This window comes from Nyctereutes procyonoides, unplaced genomic scaffold (genome assembly GCF_905146905.1).
Source record: "Nyctereutes procyonoides isolate TBG_1078 unplaced genomic scaffold, NYPRO_anot_genome, whole genome shotgun sequence".
Classification (NCBI taxonomy): Eukaryota; Metazoa; Chordata; class Mammalia; order Carnivora; family Canidae; genus Nyctereutes; species Nyctereutes procyonoides.
The window spans coordinates 10,399,693-10,421,648 of record NW_026575035.1 but is presented as its reverse complement, the minus strand read 5'-3'; the positions used below and the strand labels follow the sequence as shown (position 1 = coordinate 10,421,648).

Below are 21,956 nucleotides of genomic sequence, written 5' to 3'. Positions count from 1 at the left end.
AAAAAAGATTTGCAGAATTAGAGCAAAGAGATACAATGTAATACCAAAGAAGTTAATAACCTGCACATTTTAAGTTTGAAGCAAAAATATCATCATAACCTCATGATCTGCTTTTCTCTCTTTATTTAAAAAAAGGGGGAGGGGGGAACAAAAAATAAATAAAATAAATAAAATAAAAAATAAATTAAAAATAAATTTTTAAAAAGGCCTGGAAACAATGACCACCTTGTAGCAATGAGCGACCCTACTGTCTTGATGGTGATCCCCAAATACCATTTTCCTCTAAAAGGAACCACAGCTCCTTGCAGAAGTACAACTGATACCAAGTCTAGGGCAGGAAACATAAGTGAGTCATCTTTTGTCATGCTGGAAACCAAAGACTATTGAAGTCGTGCCACAGAATACAGGTGCTAACTTGAAAGGGCTCCCAGTGACCAGAGACTAGACAACTGGAGCATCAAACAGGATAATGACTACTAAGGACTAAAGCACATCAAACATATAAGTAGCCATGAGTTCGTTGTAATATATTTTTAAATTTATTGATGATGATACAAACTTTTACCCTGAAAATTGGGAAATAAAGGGAAGGAATCAAAAGAAATAATGGGCATTTGGAGAACTGGCCAAACAGGAAGCTGAACACTTAGTGAATTGATTTAGAGCAACTAAGAGGGAGAAAACGAGATTCAGAGAGGGAGACAGAGCTCCATGATGCACTGTGACATGAACATCCCTCCCAGCACCTCTGGCTGTCTCCAGCTCCACAGTTTCTGCTTTTTTACTCTTATGATTAGGCTAAAAAAGTCCCTCCTTATAATTTCATTTGAATCTGTCACTTTTTTTAACAGGTGAAATTTAACAAAATGCCTCTGAGTTACCACTCTAAATTAGACTAATAGAAAGTTTGTTTTAAATCAGAAAACCTAACCAAACTTTTTAACAGGAATTTAACACTGTTTCACAACATACAAAGGAGGAAAACTTTTTAACAGGAATTTAACACTGTTTCACAACATACAAAGGAGGAAAACTAATTTTCATTAAGCACCTACTAGATACCAAATGCTTTAAAATATAATTATCTTGTTTCACTTTTTTCAATAGCCCTGGGATATGATCACCCACATTTTACAAATGAGAAACAGTGATGAGGTGACCTGGCTAAAATCACGCATTTAGTTAAATGATAGATCTGCGATTCAAAGAGAAGCCTGTCTGTGGATTATATCAGGCCTCCCACAGAAAGGAAAACAGATCCTGTTGATGAGAGACATGGTCAAAGTTGGTGGTGATGCAACATTACTAAAAATACCACAAAAATGAATTGGTTAATAACTAATCCTCTTTTAAGAAAATAATACAACTCTATGGGGAATATAATAATAAGTTAATTTGGCACATGTGGCCTTAGAAAAAATGATTTAATCTAAGATTTAAGAAAAGGAAGAAATCACAGATTTCCTTCAGTCCAAATTATTGTTTTCTACATTACAAAACTATTCTCTGGAAGATTGATAAGCCTACAGTCACAGTGGATTAGCAGCATGAGGGCCAAGAAGGTGCCCACCTCATGCACTAACGTCCCTGTGGTAGCTCTGAGGGGTAAATTCACAGGCCTGGGATCAGTCTGAGCTTCCTGCTGAATTAAGAGAGCACACGTACAGGGCATGGACTCCTTGCCAGGATGTGAAACACGTGGATTAATACTGTTGATGTTCAACCCAGATCTGAGGAGTTTGGGGATAATTTGTACCAGCTTTTAGCATTGTTTATGGATGAAAGTGAGCATGAGGATTTGTCCCTGGTCTCACGAAGAACACCTGAAGAGTTCTGATGTTAAGGCTGGTTGCAGAGCTGGAACCCATATGATCAGCAAAATATAAAAAATAAAAAATGTACTTTAAAATATAAAAAGGATTATAAAAATACTTTATTACACCAGCTGAGCAGGTGTTTGGGGCTCTGCTTCCTGGATGTTCCAAGTACATGTCAGTGGTGCCAGATATAAGAGAGGACATGGGTCCTTCCATGCCCTTCAGAGATGAGCTGTGACTGGGAAATATATTCTCACTTCATGGGTAAGCATTGTTATTCTAGGGCCTCTGAACCTTCTTAAGCAATTAGATCCTGTTTAACTGCCACTATTAATGCACTGGCTAAGAACCTGCCACATGGTAGGCATTCAAACATGCCTTAAATTAACAAGCTAATAAATAAATAAAAAGAATTTTGAGTATCTTGACTTAATGTCCAGTATAACCTTCTACAAAAGTTCTAATTAGCACCAAAGAAAAACATATGTAATTTAGTGTAATTACCCAAAAGACAAAAGAGTCTATAATTGTCACTCTCAGGTCCTAATAGCCTCTATTTATCTCAAGATTGTTTAAAAATATAGAAGTGAGAAGTTGCTAGCAGCTGCTGCAGGATGTTGGTTTGTAAGGACCTTCTTCTTCTCTCCCTCAGTACATCATGTTTGAGTGCCCGCCCACGTCTTGTGGAATCCAATGTCACTGCCCGACCTTGGAAATAGGCAGTGATGCCAAGTGTAGCCATACTTAATATGGTCTACTTGCACTTAGAAGTTTAATGTTAATGTTAAAAAATCTATGTATACATTTATGAAATGAGCACAAAAATGTATCTCAAAAAAACCGTTCTTATAAAATTAAAGAACTGGTATAGAAAAGTAGAAGAATGAAACAAATCAAAGCATGTGCATGTCTCTCTAGCTTCAAAGCATGCAGTGACTTCCAGAGAGTACAGTCTGAGTTCAGCGGTACTGCTTTGAATCTCATCAACAAAACCCCAGTCAGTAGCTAAAGACAGAGAGCAAATATTTGGTTAATTAGACAACAATAAAAATGATAGGTGTTTTTTTTAAAAAAAAAATCACACCCCAACCTGATCCCCCTTACCAAAGTAATAAGTATTTTGATTATTCTCCAATGAAAAGCAAAACAGTTCTCCAAGGCTTGCAAAGACGAACTACCATCTAACCCTTTTTAATTCTGCACACACAAGGGCCCTAGGAAGTCAAAGGTTATGCTGAAAAAGTCTGGTGCTCTGAAAATGAATGTTGTTGATCATGGCTCAGTGGCAAAGACTGCCCTAGAGAGAGCGAAAGTTGAATCTTAGAATACAGTTTCTCTGAAATAATAATTTAAAAAATTTAACTGCCTGGAAACAATAAGACAGCATAGGCCTATTATAATATTTCAGTAAAAATCACATATGAATATTTATATATTCCAAGACACTAGCTTCCTGGCTCTAACTATTTGCATGTCTTTAAGCAAGATATTTAAAATTCCCTAGACCTTTGTTTCCTCATGAAAATGGGCATAATCAAGAACACCTACTACATAAGCATTGGTTACATGGGTTAAGTAATGTTGCCCATATGAAAAAGCTTGGTGTCTTCTACTTAGTAAAACTCAGTAAAGTCAAAACAGAACAAAACAAAAACTCAGTAAAGTCAGCAGCTGTTTTATTATCGCCATTATTATAATATATACTATATATAATATATATCTTAGACCTGTTCAAGCTGCATGGCTTCAAATGTAACTACTGTCAACATCATCAATAATAATTCCTTTTCCTATAATATATGAATAAGTTGTGTTTTTCGATTTATATTGTTGTGCCCATTTGAAGTTAGGGAAGATTCAGAACAGATCACTATTTACTACTTCATGGATCCTCACAACAACACTGACACATAGAGACAGAGAAGCTATTGTCTTCATTATACAGGTAAGCTACAGTTTTAGCTGAAGTATAGGAAGCAAAATGACTTGCCAAAAGTCACACAGCTAGTAACCAGCAGTGGCAAGATTCAAGGCTGCTCTATCACCTCCTTCAGGGCTCTTGCCATAATTTCAGCCTGTCCAAAACATCAACTTCAAAACAGTTCATTTCAGTCAACAAATGTGACCCTACATGGGTTAGCAGAAAAACCACAAATGGGAAAGGTATAACGTGAACCTGGATTCATGGTTACATAAATACAAACACGGGCAGATCTGTAAACAGTTTAGGTACTGGTTTGAGTCTAATACATACACACACACACACACACACACACAAACACACAGATTATACACACACAGGGCACATCTCTGTGAGAGCCAGTGCTCAAGGGTTATGAGAAAGAGTGAGCAAAGGTTTGTGAATTCTGATGCACGTGATACGTGTATGGAGCTTCATCTCTATCATACAACATAACACAAGCAAATGGCTACAGAGGATCAAAATTATCCAAATAATCCTTTTAAATTAAAAAAGGAACTTTAACTCAAAAATTCTGTCAGATGAGAAATTAGAACTACACTAAAATTGGGGGCACCTAGGTGGCTCATTCGGTTAAGCATCTGACTCTTGATTTCAGCTCAGGTCATGATGTCAGGATCCTGGGATCCAGCCAGTGTCAGCGGGGAGTCTGCTTGTCTCATTCGCCCTCTGCCCCTCCCCCTGCTCACGTACTCTCTCTCTTAAATAAATAAATAAATCTTTTTAAAAAAACTATATTAAAATTCTTGTTCAGATACATTTCTTAATTCTCCATGTCACTTACATACATAGAAAGGGAACAAAAGACTAAATTAAACTAAATAAGTCCTTTAAAAATACAAATCTCTGCTCAGAGGGTAAAAGAAGGATTCAATTAGGAGCAGCCCCAGTGGCCGAGCAGTTTAGCGCTGCCTTCAGCCCAGGGTGTGATCCTGGAGACCTGGGATCAAGTCCCACATCAGGCTCCCTGCATGGAGTCTGCTTTTCCCTCTGCCTATGTCTCTGCACCTCTCTCTCTCTCTGTGTGTGTCTCTCATGAATAAATAAATTAAATATTTAAAAAAAGAAAAAAGAAAGATCAATTAATAAAAATTCAAAAAATCAAGATGAGCTTTTAAAAAGATTATCATCCTTGTTCGTCTTACTGTAATATGCCAGGCAACCTTCTACTCTTAATCAATCTGTATATCTTTGACTATTATTATTTGTTATCTGTCTGGAAAGGAAGGAAAAAGTATGAGCTGGGAATAAAAATGCCTTTTATCAGGACCCTGATATCAGATTTTCAAACATAGTATAAATTGCATTGACTGTGTAAAAAAAAAACCAAAATTACCAATGGCAAAACCAGAATGGAATTGGCACTATGTGATGTTGCTTTTTTAATCCTGATGTTGGAACATGGGATGAACAAATTCTGTGACCTAGCTTTATTTAATCTTTACCCTCCATTGCCAAAGGTCTTGGCGTCTGCCTTGTCCCATATTCGGTGATGACTACCTTGATCACATCATTGTGGACCTCTGCAGCCAAACACTCCAGGTCCAGCTGAACCCTTTACTCTATTTTTCCACAAGGAGTTTTATGTCTAGCCTCTGCATCGACCAGTAAAAAAGAGATGACCTTGGTCGATATGATTCCATATGCATCAATTCCTACCTAGCTCAGTAATGTACCCCTGCCCCAGGAACTGAAGGGGTCAAGATGGTGCATCTGGAGAGGAAGAGGATGGTCCAAATAGCAACACTCCCTAGTCTGGGATAGAAGAGGATACACACAGGATAGAAGAGCAATGTTTCTCAAGGTGTGTCCTGAAGAAAATTGTTCATAGAAGACATACCATTAAAAAGTGGAATTTCATAGTCAAATGGATTTGGGAAAGACAGTACCTTGAGCCTCTGTCTGGGAGTGTCACAGTGCACACGGGCATAGTAAGGGTTGTGATGAGTCCTGCAACAAACAACTCTGTAATACTGGAACCTAGCAAGGTCCCAAATGTATTTGACTATGAATCTTCTTGACAGTAACACTTACTAATATTGAAACTTAGTTAGGGAAATGTGTGAGACTACTCTACATTTATTAGCTGTGTGGCTTCAGATCTAGCTACAAAACAACTTTTGGTTTTCCTAACCAAGAATTGTCACTCAAACAAAGGTCCAGTGCAAGCATTAAACTAGAACTGTGTTGTTCAGAGTTTCTGACAACCAAACTGCTAAGTAATCTATACATTTCACCTTAATATAAGGAAAACATATATTTCTGAAAAACAAATAGAGAAAAACATATTTTTGGGTGACAATTACTATGATCCAAAGCAGTATACTCTTTACAAGAATATTTGCTATCATGGACCTACAACCCAATATGTATGTGTTTTCATGTGCAAAGTAAAAGAAGAGAACAAAGTGATTACCCAAGTATTTCAAACCAACTTCTTTTTTCTGTAATAATATAACTTTGCCTGTTAGTTTTCAGATACCTCAAGCTTGCTAAGTTTAAATGTGAATGTGGAGGATAAAGTGGGAGCCAGAGTCATCACAAAAGTTATCATAAATCTCCACTTAACTATTTAAATATTTATTAATAGATTGAGCCTTAGACAGATACAGTCATTTGACCATTTTTGATACAACTAAGGATATATCCAAAATATTATGATATAATACACTGAAATTCCCCCAAGATCTGAGAATTAATGTTCCCACATTTCTAAACACCTAATTTACTATGATAAAAGAGCTAGGTACTACATACAATGGGTACATGTACCATAGTCTCCAAAAATCATTTTCTCAGACATAAAACATCTTCTAAAACAAAATTCATAGATTTCCTTTATAAGGTCAAGCATCTCCAGTAATTCAATCAAAATCCATTTATACTCATGAAGGGGAATTCTGATACAATACACCTGATCTATATTTCAGATTATCCATTAAAATTTTTTAATTAATTTTTAAAATTTAATTCATGCCCCCATAAAAGGATATACTTAGATTTAAATTTGAATGCCATTGCCTATTTCATTCTTTTAAACTGAGAATCATAAAAATATAATTATACAAAATTCTCCCTTCCCAAAACACAGTTGGTAAAAATGTCACACAGTAACACAATCTGAGTCAACAAGAAAAACTCAAAGACCTTCTCCTCCTAAAATGGGGATGGGGGTGAGGGGTCGGGGGGAGGCAGGTAGCTGTTAATGAATTTATTTAACACTTTGATGTTAGAATGAACTTTCTCTTCACTCATTGCATTTTATTTTAGTGGTCAAAAATGATCATGTTTTCAAGGAGCTCTAACGTCAGTGCCTTACCAGTGTAGATGCTGGCATTGGAAGCTGGGATACCAAACTGTGACTCGATGAACTTGGGAATGAAGGTAATGAAAGCAGTTACAATGGCACTCTCAGCTGTGTATGACAAACTCACAAAAAGGAATGTCATGTTGCTTAAGATCCTGACAGCTGCTCTTGGTAGGTCTACAAAATGACAAAAATGACAAATGAATGTTATAAATAAGGGATGGAAAATAAAATAAAATTGAATTGTTTTTGAAATGAACTGGAAATAGCCATTCAGCAATATTCAAGACTACTGAATAGAAAATAAAAATAAAGGAACCTGATGACTGAAATAATCCCCTTTATTAAGCAGATTTGGGTTTTTAAAAATTTTTTCAACTAGAATAAGGAAATTTAATAAAGTAGCAAAAAATATGTCCATACACAAACTTACAAGAAGTACCCAACCTATGACTTCTGTTCTAAAAATTGTTTAAGATAAATTATTTACATTTTTTATTGATTAAAATAATGTTATTCTTTGTTATAACTCAAAAGTCTACTAGATGTGCAAAGTATCTGCAGTACAGCCCTACCTTATAATTTCCACTCATGCAACTACCAATTCCCTGAGATAACACACTTCTGAGCTGTCACATCCCTGACCCGGCATTGCAGACACCCACAGCAGGGGAACTGGTCCATGATTTTGGACATCTGATCTTCCAGCCTCATTATGAAACAGGAAATGATGCAGCTAAAAGGGCTTAAGGACAGGTCACCAGGTCAGATACTCCCAGGGAATCTGGACTGGGGAAGAAAGAGAAATGATCTCCAAAGGAGAAGAGCCCAAAGGTGGGGGCTCAGGACCTGACCTGCTTCCTCTCAAGAAAGAGAGAAAAGTTTCATTTTGAGTCTTTGCATTTATTTCACAGAATTTGCCACATATACATATATATGTAAGATGTATGTCCAGGTATCTTCATTTCAGCATTATTTATAATAGCAAAAATTTAAGGAAAAAAACTAAATCTTCTCACTGGAAAATGTTTAAATAAAATATGGCACAGCCCTGTAATGAAATACTATGCAGTAGTTAAAAATGATACAGAGCTATATGTGCTGGCATAAAACAAACTCCAAGAAACATTTTTGTAAATGAATAAAGCAGGCTGCTGCAGAAATATACATATGAGTATGTAAATATATATACATAAATAATATTGAAGTAAAAATCAAACAAACCAAAACAATGGTCTAATATATATTTCCCAATATATACAACACAAAGAGATTCTGTAAGTGGGAATAAGATTGGGAAAGAGGAATAAAAGGAGATGCTTGTGCATATTCTTTTGTATTTTTGCATGTTTATAATGTGAATTAACTCACATTTATGGGATCTTTACATAGCTTGAAATGTATCATGGAAAAGATAAACTGCATTACTTCTGACATGTATAGTCATCTCAGTTATTAGCACAGTTATCCCGTGGGGTGCCTGAGTCAGTTAAACGTCCACCTCTTGACTTCAACCCAGGTCATGATCTCAGGATCATGAGATCAAGGTCCATGTTGAGTTCCATGCTCAATGGGGAGTCTGCTTGAGATGCTCCTTCTCCCTCTCCCTTTGTCCCTCTCCCTGCTTGAGTGTGCATTCTTTCTCTCACTCCCTAAAATGAATAAATAAATCTTTAAAAAAAAAAAGTTAGCCTCTTATGCTACAACATAATAAAATCTTTCATAAAAATCAAGCAATACTTGTTCTTAAAGCTATAATTCATAGCCTATTCACCAGAATTTAAAACTTAGAAAGTCAAGACTATGTGCTAATCATTTTAAAATATAAATTAAATTTAATATTCTATAGCTTAATTTAATTGTTTAAAGTTTAAATGAACATTTAAAACAAAAATTAAGATGCTGACTTCATTTTTTAACATGGACAAATACACCAGAAAAATATATATAATTAAACTACTTCAAAATATTACCCAATATTCTCTCATAAATATGCAAATCGAAAGGTCATATGTAAAATTTAAAAATTAGAGAGGTGCCTGGCTGGCTCACTTGATAAAGCATGCAACTCTTTTGTTTTGTTTTGTTTTGTTTTTAAAGATTTAGAGAGAGGCATGGGACACCTGGGTGGCTCAATGGTCAAGCCTTTGCCTTCAGCTCAGGGCAAGATCCCGGGGTCCTGTGTTCAAGTCCCACATCGGGCTCCCTGCAAGGATCCTGCTTCTCCCACTGCCTGTGTCTCTGCCTCTCTCTGTGTCTCTCATGAATAAATGAATAAAGTCATAAATAAATAAATAAATAAATAAATAAATAAATAAATAAATAAAGGCACAGGCACAGGCAGAGGGAGAAGCAGGCTCCCTGTAGGAAGTCCAATGCAGAACTCAATCCCAGGACCCCAGGATCACTGGGGAAGAAAGAAAACTGATGTCCAAAGGAGAAGAGCCCAGAGGTGGGGGCTCGGCACTTGCCCAGCTGCCTCTCAAGAAAGAAAGAAAAATTTCATTTTGAGTCTTTGCATTTATTTCACAGAATTTGCCACATATACATATATATGTAAGATGTATGTCCAGGTATCTTCATTTCAGCGTTATTTATAATAGCAAAAATTTAAGGAAAAAAACTAAATGTTCCACTGAGCCACCCAGATGCCCTGAGCATGCAACTTTTAATCTTGGGATCATGAGTTCAAGCCCCAAATTGAGTGTGGAGCCTACTTAGAAAAAAATAAACTTTAAAAAAATATAAATAATAAAATAAAATTTAAAAATTTAAAAATTAAGATTTTCTATCAACATTTGGAGATTCAAATTAAGCTTATTTGTTACATTAAAAGACAATGTGTTGGGGCACCTGGGTGGCTCATACAGTTAAACACCTGTCTTTGGCTCATGTCATGATCTTGGGGTCCTGGAATTGAGTTCCCATGCTCAGTAGGTAGCCTGCTTCTCCCTCTCCCTCTGCTTGTACTTTCTTGTGCTCTTGTTCTCTCTCACATAAATAAATAAAAATAAATAAATAAATAAATAAATAAATAAATAAATAAATAAATAAATAGAAACTGCCAATGTGTTGAATCTAAAAACATTTGGGGGAATTATACAATAATTTTTTTAATACAAGAAGATAATTCCCCCTAAAAACATTTGGGGGAATTATACAATAATTTTTTTAATACAAGAAGATAATACATTCAAGTATCACATGAATGTTTTAAAAGATATTAGTTGGGATCCCTGGGTGGCGCAGCGGTTTGGTGCCTGCCTTTGGCCCAGGGCGCGATCCTGGAGACCCGGGATCGAATCCCACGTCGGGCTCCCGGTGCATGGAGCCTGCTTCTCCCTCTGCCTGTGTCTCTGCCTCTCTCTCTCTCTCCGTATGACTATCATAAATAAATAATAAAAAAAATTAAAAAAAAAGATATTAGTTATAGGGGCGCCTGGATGGCTCAGTCAGAAGAGTGGAAGAGATGTAACTATTTTTTTTAAGATTCTATTTATTTATTCATGAGACACAGAGAGAGAGAGAGAGGCAGAGACAGAGGCAGAGGGAGAAGCAGGCTCTATGCAGGAAGCCCGACATGGGACTTGATCCTAGGTCTCCAGGATCAGGCCCTGGGCTGAAGGCAGCACTAAACCACTGAGCCACCCAGGCTGCCCAAGAGCATGTAACTTTTGATCTCCTGAGTTCCAGTCCCGTAGTGAGTGTAGAGATTACTTACATAAACAAAGTTAAAAAAAAAAAAAAAAAGATACTACTTACAAAACACTGATTTTTCTTTCATACCCACTTGGTGTGGTAAAATAGCCCTCTAAGTTCAAAGCTAACTAAAAATATATGTGATGTTTACCTTCTCTTTCATAAATAAATAAATTAAATAAATAAAACCAAAAACCCTCAGATATCCAGGGTTGTGACTTTGGCTAATGGGGCTGGGAGTTGGTTTCAATACAGGAAGAGTGAGTAAGTAAATATATCACAATTACAGCAGTTAGCTTTTTAATGGCCAGAGAAAGGAGTTACAAAAATGGACAGAGGATATCAGATTGGAACTGAAGGTAATGGTATGAAGTCACGGGATGGATAGAGAGACAGATAAACTGACAGAAGATGATCGATAGATATGAATGGGTGGTGTAGATGGATAAATAAAGATGACAGGTGATAGACAGATATGTGTGAGTGTGAGTACGTACACATATGTCCTAATTGTGTCTACTACAGGGTTTAGAAGTTATAACACCCTAGTAGCAATGAGCCTACCAAGCACCTGGTAATTGGTTTCTAAAGGCCATTTTCCACTCAGAGAAACAAGAGCTCCTTGGAGAAATGTCTAACTGTAGAGCTGAGGCAGAGAAAATACAAGATAAGCCTGGAAAATCTTGTTAAATGAGAAAGTAAACTGTTCAAAGAATGATGAGGACATGTCAGAAGGACACCAAGACAGTTTGAAGGATCCCAAAAATTCAAATATGAAGCAATTTAAGGTTGATGGATGCTAAAAGTGGTAAGTGAAAGTTTAATAGAAACAAGATACAGTCATCCTCATTATTCACAGATTTAGTATTTTCAAATTTGCCCACTCGCTACAATTGATGTGTAACACCCAAATCAATACTCACAGGGGGTGGCCATTCAAGGACATGCACTGTGTGGCCAAAAATTTTAGTTGTAGAACACACCCTTTCTTGGCTAAGATCCTATGAGGCCTCTCGCCCTGCCTTCTTGTGTCAGCTTTCATGTTTGCAAGCTAGGGTCCTTTTCATAAGATATTGTCATATTTTTAGCATTTTTGTGCTTTTGGTGATTTCCCTGTTTCAAATGGCCCCCCAGGCATAATACTGAAGTGCTATATAGTATTCCTAAGAGACTGTGATGTGTTAGATCACACATACATGTGTTAGCTACAAAGTACTTCCCCACCAAACACTGATAAATTACTTGCTGGTTTAGAACTGCAATATATTTATTAACTTTAGAGAAACCTGGTAGACACAATCTTATCCAAGAGATCAAAGTTCACAGAGATATTAGCATTATATAGCTTCTGTTGAAGGCACAAGACCATAGCATCATTTCAGTGGTATGCCTACTAAGCGCATCAGTCAGGAGGCGACATCATCAAACCCAAACTGAGGGACATTGTATAAAGTTATTGGTTTGTACTTTTTAAAAAGATTGAGGTCATAAAAATAAGGTAATATGAGGAACTGATCCAGATTGAAGAAGACTAAAATACACCTCACGAAATACATGTGATCTGTGAATTGGATTTGGACATAAAGGGCATTGTTGAAATAACTGACAAAGTTTGAATAGGGCTTTGTGGTCTAGATGGTAGCACTGGATCAATATCAATTTCCTGGTTTTGATGGCTGCCCTGTAGTCATGTAGGACAATGTCCTTGTACCTAGGAAACATACACTAAAGTAGCACAGCACAGCAGGACATCATTTCTGCAACTTCTCAGATGGGTCAGAAATGTTAACAATTGGAGAGCTGGAGTACAGGGTACCCAGGAGTTCTATGCACTATTTCTGTAACTTTTAGATAAATTCAAAATAATTTCAAAAACACAAAATTTAAAAATCTAAGCTGTATCCATACATTTGCAGTCAAATATCTAATTTTTATGCTGCAGAATATATTTTAAATAAGTTGCTTAGTGTCATTCATAGCTGTCACTATAAAATAAAAAATGCAGTAAAAAGCCTGATAAAGGAGAGATAAAATAATAATAATGATTATCATTTTTTTAATCATTTAATGCTACAAAATCTTACAAATTCCATTACAAAGGCAAACTGACACCAAAACCAGAAATGCCTTTAACATTAGGAAAGTAGGAAAAGAATTCAATACAAAGCATCAAGATTTAATAGAATGTAATAGGACATAGGCTACACACAGAAATAACTTTCAAAAGAAGTGTTAGTTAAGAAGTATTGATGAGCGAGCACTGGGTGTTGGATGTAGTGTTGAATCACTGGGTTGTACACCTAAAACTAATAACTAGCCTTATGTTGGCTAGCTGAAACTTTATAAAAAATTAAAAAAAAAAAGTGTTACTGTCATTGGCAGATACTTTGCTCATCCCCACACACACATCCACAGCAGTGCAGGTGACCCCAGACAGCCAGCATTTGCACCGTACCAGATGCTGAGTTGCACGCCAATCGTGATGGGGCTATGCTACAATAAGTTTGATGTAGTTGGGGATCCCTGGGTGGCTCAGAGGTTTGGCACCTGCCTTCGGTCCAGGGCGTGATTCTGGAGTCCCAGGATCCAGTCCTGCATCGGGCTCCCTGCATGGAGCCTGCTTCTCCCTCTGCCTGTCTCTGCCTCTCTCTGTGTGTGTGTCTCTCATGAATGAATAAATCATAAGAGATTTAAAAAAAAAAGAATCATAAAAAAAAGTTTGATGTAGTTCCCCCCCCCTTCCCATTTTTGACCTTGCAAACCTCTAGTCAAAGTTTCAAAAAAATCTGAGATGTGTGGTGTGACTGGATTCCTGTGGAGTAAAGGACAGTCTCAGCAAGGGCAGAGACCATAGTTTCTGGTTCTCAAAAGCCTTGTGGCTCACAGTGAAAGATGAGGCTGCAGGTACTGATATGTGCGTAAGTTTCTGACCATCAGGCAAGCATGCTCCAGTATTTGTGAATGTTTTATGCTCATTCATAAAATGTCTAAAACTTGAAGTATCTATTTAGAATAAAGTTTTTGTTTGGAACAGTGAAGTTTTAAGTGAGTCTGGGTCTCATAGAACTAAAAGGTGGCAATCATCTTTTAAGGTGGGCAAAGGGAGGAACTCATTGATAATACGTTTTGTCTCATGTAAAATGGATCCCATTCTACAGAGAGGTCTGTGAGGCACTGCTCACAGTGGCTCTTTATGCTGATGTAGCAAGGTTTGCAGCATGTGATCTGATATTCCCAAAATGAGCTGATTGCACCAGGCAAGGAGGCTGGACTCAAAGGTGCTTCCAGAAGGTAGCCCCGCAGCCAGGAGAGGTCTAAGGCATCCTACATGAATACAGATTGGCCAAGCCCTTTACTTTGTGTCCCTTACTGTTGGCAAGTGAGATAGAGAGAGTCAGTTAGGCTAGGAGTATGAAGATCTGAGTGAGAATATAAGGAAGGAAAAGGAACTGAGCATCACCCTGCAGTTGAGTATCCAGAGTGGCTGTGGGTCACAAAGCAAGGAACACATTCCCAGAGCAGCCAGGAGCCTGCAAGAGAGCCTTATGGCAAAACCCCAGTATCCCAGGGGGCTTCAACTTGCTTTGTCCTTTACAAACTTTGTTGTCTTAAACTACTGAAACAGACTTTTTTTACATAATGATATACTTTAAAAAGATATGCTACCATAGAGAATGACGAATAAAATGAGAAGAAGGCCCAGCTGCCCAAAACCTGGCCTCTCTTGCAAGGCCCTCGATGCAGGGTTGCTGTCCACCTTTCCAGTTCTGAAGTCCTGTGATTGCCCACCATAAGCCCCCCTACATGGCCATCGTTTTCCTTGTCTCTACTATTTACTATATTCCCTGCCAGTCTGCTCAAACAAATGTCAAGCTCATCCATGGAATCTGTAGGAGACATCCCCTTCAGACAGACAGGTGGTTCTCCTCTGTGCTCCCACGGCATGCTGTTCACACTGCTACTCATTAAGTCTTCTATAACTGTGTGTATTTACCTGTTTGTTTCTTTCAAGAAAGTATAAATGCTATGAAAGCAGGACTTTGGTACATCTGTATATCTTCAGCTCCCAGCATCCATCTGGCATTTTGTAGGCACTCAAAAACTATATCTGGAATGTGTTTATTTATTAAGATTCATTATAACATCACAGCAACAATTTGTACTAAAACAATATTCATATACTTATGAGAAAAATGAAATCTATTCCAAAGATGCCTAATTTCCTCCTGGGGAGTAAATTAGTTATTAAGAAAGTATAAGTCATAAGATAAAGGGTGGTCCATGTAGTGGTGGACTTAACAAAACCACAGAAAAATGTGAAAAGGATACCCCTTTTCAAAATATGGCTTTCTGTGTAGATCAGATTATAAACCAAAAATTCCAACAAGAGATGGAGGAAATATATAATATTTCATTCATCCAGTATATCTGGGGGAAAGAGGCATTTGGCATGCTTGAATTTTTCAGATAACTGGGTAATTGACTCTTAAAGCAACAAAATTTTAAATATTTTTTTAAAAATTTTAAACATTTTAAAAAATTACAGGAATTTTACAGGAAAATTATTAACTGGTATTACAGGAATATCCATAGCATAATTTAAAACTTTATTCAAGATTCCAAATCACAATTATGAATGATAATATCCAACTGCTAATTTATCTTAGGGCATTTTCAAGCCTTCGATTTATTTTCTGATCTTTTCTTTGGTTATAGGAACACTCCTTCCCTGTGATGTGTTGTGGTGTTTGTTTTGCTTGCTGACATTCTACTTCCACACCAGCTTTCTCTGTTCTTCTAAAGGACCTTTATGAAGTAGACATAGATTTCCATTGTTCTTTTGATACCTACTTTTTAAAATTTAAACTGGGGATGGGATGAGGAGTGGTAGTTTTATTAATATAAAAAATAATTAAATAATTTTTACTATGAAGTTGTTCACTAAATTTCATTATTTCCAGATATAAATGATAAACAGTAAATGCCAAACAAACATACTAACCTCTGTTAATAATTTTCATAATTTTTCTGACATGGATATTTTTGAACATAATATCTCTTCTTGTGGAAAAAAAAGAGACTTATCTGAACATTATAGCCTATTCAGTTTATTTCCCTTATGTCTAAATTCAAGTAAAATAAATATCTTTCCAAAAATAATTTATCGAGGTAAAATTCACATAACAAAATTATTTTAAAGCTAACGATTCAGGGGCATTCAGTACATTCACAATGGTGTGCAAACACATCTATCTATTTTTCAAAATGTGCTTTTTTGTTATAAAAATAATGTAAGTGTTCAGGAATGATACTAGAATGCACTTTTATTCTTTATATCTTTATGTACTTTGTAAATTTTCTACTATGGACATATATTACTTCTATATTCTAAAAAGCCAAGCCAAAAACTCTGCAATTTTAAATGAATGCAATAATATGTCATCTTCCAAGACAAGTCTTCCCTGACTCAGGCAGCTAAGGTAGGAATTCTATGCTCCTGCTCCTGCAACCTTACTTAGAATGTACATACCTCCATTTAAAGACATATTTTTTTTCATATTTTTTTAATTTTATTTATTTATGATAGTCACAGAGAGAGAGAGAGAGGCAGAGACACAGGCAGAGGTTAGAAGCAGGCTCCATGCACCGGGAGCCCGACGTGGGACTCGATCCCCGGTCTCCAGGATCGCGCCCTGGGCCAAAGGCAGGCGCTAAACCGCTGCGCCACCCGGGGATCCCAAGACATATTTTATTATGTCAATTTTCCTTTCTACCTTCCAATTCTTTGTCTTGTATTTGTTGCTCAATAAAGGTATTTGTACAGGTGACTGGGTACTCAGTGAGTTAAGTGTCTGCCTTTTGCTCAGGTCATGATCCCAGGGTCCTGGCATTGAGCCCCGTGTCAGGCTCCCTGCTCAGCCAGGAGTCTGCTTCTCACTCTGCCTTTGCCTCTCCTCCTGCTTGTGCTCTTTCTCTTAAATAAGTAAAAATATTTGTGAAAGAAAAAAAAGAATGAATGAGAGAAGTTTACTTAAGATAGATATTGTCAGCCATATATCTCAATAATTAGAAGGATTTGGAGGGTACCTGGGGGGCACAGTCAGCTAAGCATCAGACTCTTGGTTCCCCCTCAGGTCATGATCTTAAGGTCATGAGATCAAGCCCGTGTCTGGCTCTGCACTCAGAGTGGAATCTGCTTAAGGATTCTCTCTCTATCTACTCATCCTCTAAAATAAATAAATAAATCTTTGAGGAAAGAAAAAAGAAGGATTTGCGGAGAACAGTCTAGTCCTTTCCTAAACATCTTCAATAATGCTAATTTCTTAAACGACAGTAAAATTTGAGGGAAGTGTCAATTGAATAAGCAGATCTAGACAGCTTAAATGGACTAAGTCACAGAATTCACAGGAGGCACAGACAAAGTGACCAAGAGTAAAAATGGAAACACCAGAGTGGTGGTCATTGTTATATAAAAGGCTGGGATATTTATTAAATTAGAAAATAATACAATACAATATGTGCCAAAATACAGAGTGCTTTTTTTTTAAGATTTTATTTATTTATTCATGAGAGAAAGAGAGAGAGAGAGAGAGAGGCAGAGACACAGGCAGAAGGATAAGCAGGCTCCATGCAGGGAGCCCGACATGGGACTCAATCCAGGTCTCCGGGATCACACCCTGGGTTGAAGGCAGCGCTAAACCACTGAGCCACCCAGGCTGCCCCAGAGTGCTTTTCAAAGCACCTGGGCAGGACCCAAAGCCTCAGCCATGAGGTTCCAGAAAGGACCCTGGAAGGTGGGGAGAAGGAATGTAGTATAAAGAAAGGTGGAGACAACACCATACGAAAATAATCATGGAGTCAGGCCAGGTAAGAGGTATGCTTTGGCTGTAACATATACTTTTATATTAACCATTTTTTAATTTTTCTGTATTTTATAATGTTTTGACATCTTAAAAATCTTGTTGGCTGGGAAGAGACTAGACTACCAAGTTATAGAGATAGCAAGGGTCAGCTGGGAACACATCTCTTATATGCAAACTATCCAGTCCCAGCGATACAGTCCCAACTGCCTCCTTATGGTACTCTCACACACCAAGCTAGTATTGTCCCCATCCTACATCACCCAGGACTGGGCACCACACAACTAGACCACCCCCACAGCCCAAAGCCCACTGAAATTACTCAGTGTATTGTAAGCTGTTGACTCTGCCCCGCCTTTTCTTTCCCATGGAAATCCCCACAGGGGTCTGAGCTCGGCTTTCCCTCACTCCTGTCTTTTATTTCCTGACCCCAAACCTGGTTCTTCCCTTGCAGCCCTGTGGGTCCGTCCCCTTATCTTGGGAAATATACATAATAAATCCTTCTTTCAATGACATTGACCTCTGCGTGTCATGACTCGGTCACCTCCATAAATTACAGTGCTGTGGGTACAAGTTAATGGAGCCACTTCTCTTAACACCTCTCTACAAAATTCCTTGATTTGTAACTACTTTCTAAAAGTATTTAATTCTTCCTTCACCTCTAATATAATCATTCTTATTTGTATACTTTAAAGCCTTCTGGTACATCAAAAAACTAATGGAGGGGAACTTGGGTGGCTCAGTGGTTGAGTGTCTGTCTTTGGCTCAGGTCATGATCCTGGGATTGAGTCCCGCATAAGGCTCCCCACAGGAAGCCTGTTTCTACCCCTACCTTATCTATGTCTCTGGCTCTCTCTCTCTCTCTCTCTCTGTGTGTGTGTGTGTGTGTGTGTGTGTGTGTGTCTCATGAATAAATAAATAAAATCCTAAAAAAAAAAAAAAAGGCTGGTGGAAATATACCATCACCAGCAGCAAAAAAATCCAATAACTTCCAGTATGGCCTGTAAGTCTTGCACCATCCTGTATTTCATGGGCATAGAGTAGATACAACTTTTTGATGCCTATTACCCAGGAACATCAAATTATTTTTAGTCACATCTTTCTATAAAAGCAAAACCAAAGCTCCTCTCATATGTGACATGGCCAAGAAACCATCCAAATGTCCCCATTATCTGTTCATTTCTTTGAAACTAATGACTCTCTCTGTGGTCCCTGATCACAAGTCTCCATGAAAGTATTTCAATTTTTCCCTCTCTTCCGTAACACATTGGCAAATGTCATTCCCTGCTTGCCAATAAAAGAGCAGAAGGAACCAAGTGATCATGCACACTATAGTCACCTATGGACCAGCACATGAGGCTCTTGAGCCCTTTACCTACAGACAGGGGACAGAAACAGTGGCTGTCAAGGCCCAAAATATATCATTAGTGGTTACTGGCCACAGTACTATTCTGCTTGCTTACATCTAGCACCAATGAGTATTTTCATATATAGCTTTCTAAGTAGATAGTACTTTGATGAGTTGATGAGTAATCCCATAGTTAGTTTGCACTGAATACAAAGAAAGTGCTTTCTTTTTCAGGAATTTCTTGCCAGGCATGTTAGCAGTTACCACCTAAGCTGTAGGTCCAAATCTACAAGTTTGGCTTACCATAAGATAACATATGCACAACAAAATAAATGCAATAGAACAAAACAAATAACCAGAGACAGAAAAGATATAAACACAGCACAACACCATGACCAGAAAAAAATAACTAAATATATCTTAAAAGATCCTTGCTGGGGGACGCCTGGGTGGCTCAGCAGTTTGGTGCCTGCCTTTGGCCCAGGGTGTGATCCTGGAGTCCTGGGATCAAGTCCCAAGTCAGGCTCCCTGCATGAAGCCTGCTTCTCCCTCTGCCTGTGTCTCTGTCTCTCTCTGTCTCTCTCTCTGTGTGTCTCTCATGAATAAATAAATAAAATCTTTAAAAAAAAAAAAGATCCTTGCGATCCTTGCTGGGCTTTAAATTTGACTCAGTTTCCTGGCCACTAAAGCAAAAAACTGAATAATCATCATTAGCAGAAACAATTGAATTGCTTTTCCTCACTATGTTCTAGAGCAGTGGTTCACGGAGTGTGGTCCCCAAACTACAGGAATCAGTATCACCTGAGAAGCTGTTAAAAATGCAAATACAAAAAAAATTAAAAATAAATAAATTTAAATTTAAAAAGCAGGGCACCTGGGTGGTTAATCAAGTAGGCGTCTGCCGTTGGCTCAGGTCATGACCTCAGGGTCCTGGGATTGAGTCCTGCGTTGGGCTCCTTGCAAGGCAGGGAGTCTGCTTCTCCCTCTCCCTCTGCCTCCCCCCCTGCTCATGAGCATTCTCTCGCTCTCAAATAAGTAAAATCTTTTTTTTTAAAGATTTTATTTATTTATTCATGAGAGACACACACACAGAGAGGCAGAGACACAGGCAGAGGGAGAAGCAGGCTCCCTGTGGGGAGCCCAATGTGGGGCTCGATCCCAGGACTCCAGGATCATGCCTGGGGCCAAAGGCAGGTGCTAAACCACTGAGCCACCCAGGGATCCCCTAAAATCTTTAAAAATAGGGATCCCTGGGTGGCGCAGCGTTTTGGCGCCTGCCTTTGGCCCAGGGCGCGATCCTGGAGATCCGGGATCGAATCCAACATCGGGCTCCCGGTGCATGGAGCCTGCTTCTCCCTCTGCCTGTGTCTCTGCCTCTCTCTCTCTCTGTGACTATCAAAAATAAATAAAAATTTAAAAATAAAAAAAAATAAAAATAAATAAAATCTTTAAAAATAAATAAAATAAAATAAATTTTAAAGGGCACCTGAGTGGCTCAGTTGGTCAAGTGTCGGACTCCTGATTTCAGCTTAAGTCATGATCTCAGGGTTGTAAGATGAAGCCCCTCGTCGGGCTCCCTGCTGGGCATGGAGCCTGCTTAGGATTCCTCTCCCTTCTTCTGCCCCTCCCCTACTCCTTCTCTAAAAATAAGTAAATAAATAAATAATTTTTTGAAAAAAGCAAATACCCAGGCCACACCCCAGGCCTCCTGACTTGAACACTATGGGCCGTGCCCAGTACTCTGGGTTTTAAGAAGCCCTTGTGGTGCTTCCTAGGTAGCCTAAGTTTGAGAACCACTGTTCTCACCAAATAGGTTCTTATATAAAGGACAGTGAGCATGTTCCTACAGCACATATGGGGAATTCAAGCAACAGTTTCCAATAAAAACTGTAAATATAAAACTAAAATGTAAGTCAGCAAAGGAGCAAAGGCAATATGCAAGAGAGCTAAGATAGCATGAACCAGGCATGTGGATTTGGTCATCCCTCTTTGCTGAGTCAAGGAGTGACCCCAACATATTCCATACTATACTAGTTGTAAAACACCTAGGGACATCTGGGTGGCTCAGTGGTTGAGCATCTGCCTTTGGCTCAGGTCAGGATCCTGGAGTCCCAGGACTGAGTCCCACATCAGGCTCCTTGCAGAGGGAGCCTTCTCCCTCTGCCTATGTCTCTGCCTCTCTCTGTGTCTCATGAATAAATGTGTCTCATGAATAAATAAGTAAAATATTTAAAAGAATAAAAAAAATTTTTAAAAATGAAACACCTAGCAAAGGGCCATATGCAATAGTTCTGGATGTTCTTGGGCAACTCAAATTTGGAATTTATTCCTTCTACCACTTTCAACTAGCTCCTTTCCCCATTATCTGAGGTTGAAATCCTGAAACTACCTTTGATAACTCCCTCTCCATTATCCCCATAGGCTGAAATTAATGGGAATGTAGCATTATAGGTTTCTTGGATTACACAGACTTAGCATCACTCAACAGTTGCCACATCCTATAGACATAACCTCTCCTTTCTCAAAAATTCATTCACCAAATATTGACTGAGTATCTACAAAGTGGTACAAATTCATCAGGGAACGTGGTAGACAAAATATCTCCTGCCTTCATGGGGCTTACTTTCCCACTGTGGAGACAACAATAGGATAAGTAAAATATATGGTATGTTAGATAATGATGAGTACTAAGGAGAAAAGTAGAGGGCAGGAGATAAGAAGCTTTGGCTGCCCAGCAGGAAGTCTGCTTCTCCCTCACCCTCTGCATCACCACCCCCCTCACCCATCATGCTCAACCTTGCACACATGTGCTCTCTATCTCTCTCTCTCTCTCTCTCTCTCTCTCTCAAATAAATAAAATTTCTTTAGAAAAGCTTTGGAGAGGAAGTTGGAGATTTTTAAATAGGGTGAGTAAGCAAGACCTCCCTGAGAAGAGACTCTTTGA

General features: G+C 38.2%; 1 protein-coding gene across 4 annotated transcripts in view; it reads right to left on the bottom strand.

The window, feature by feature from the left end:
• Positions 1-21,956, bottom strand: part of SLCO5A1 (solute carrier organic anion transporter family member 5A1) — a 139,107-nt gene that overhangs the window by 54,701 nt on the left and 62,450 nt on the right. For 3 of the 4 annotated variants that reach the window (XM_055318171.1, XM_055318173.1, XM_055318174.1), the window contains one exon: positions 7,118-7,282. The exons of the other annotated variant lie outside the window; for it this stretch is intronic. In XM_055318171.1, coding sequence (XP_055174146.1) covers positions 7,118-7,282 — 165 coding nt within the window. The remainder of the gene's footprint in view (positions 1-7,117; positions 7,283-21,956) is intronic. 4 annotated transcript variants of the gene reach the window in all.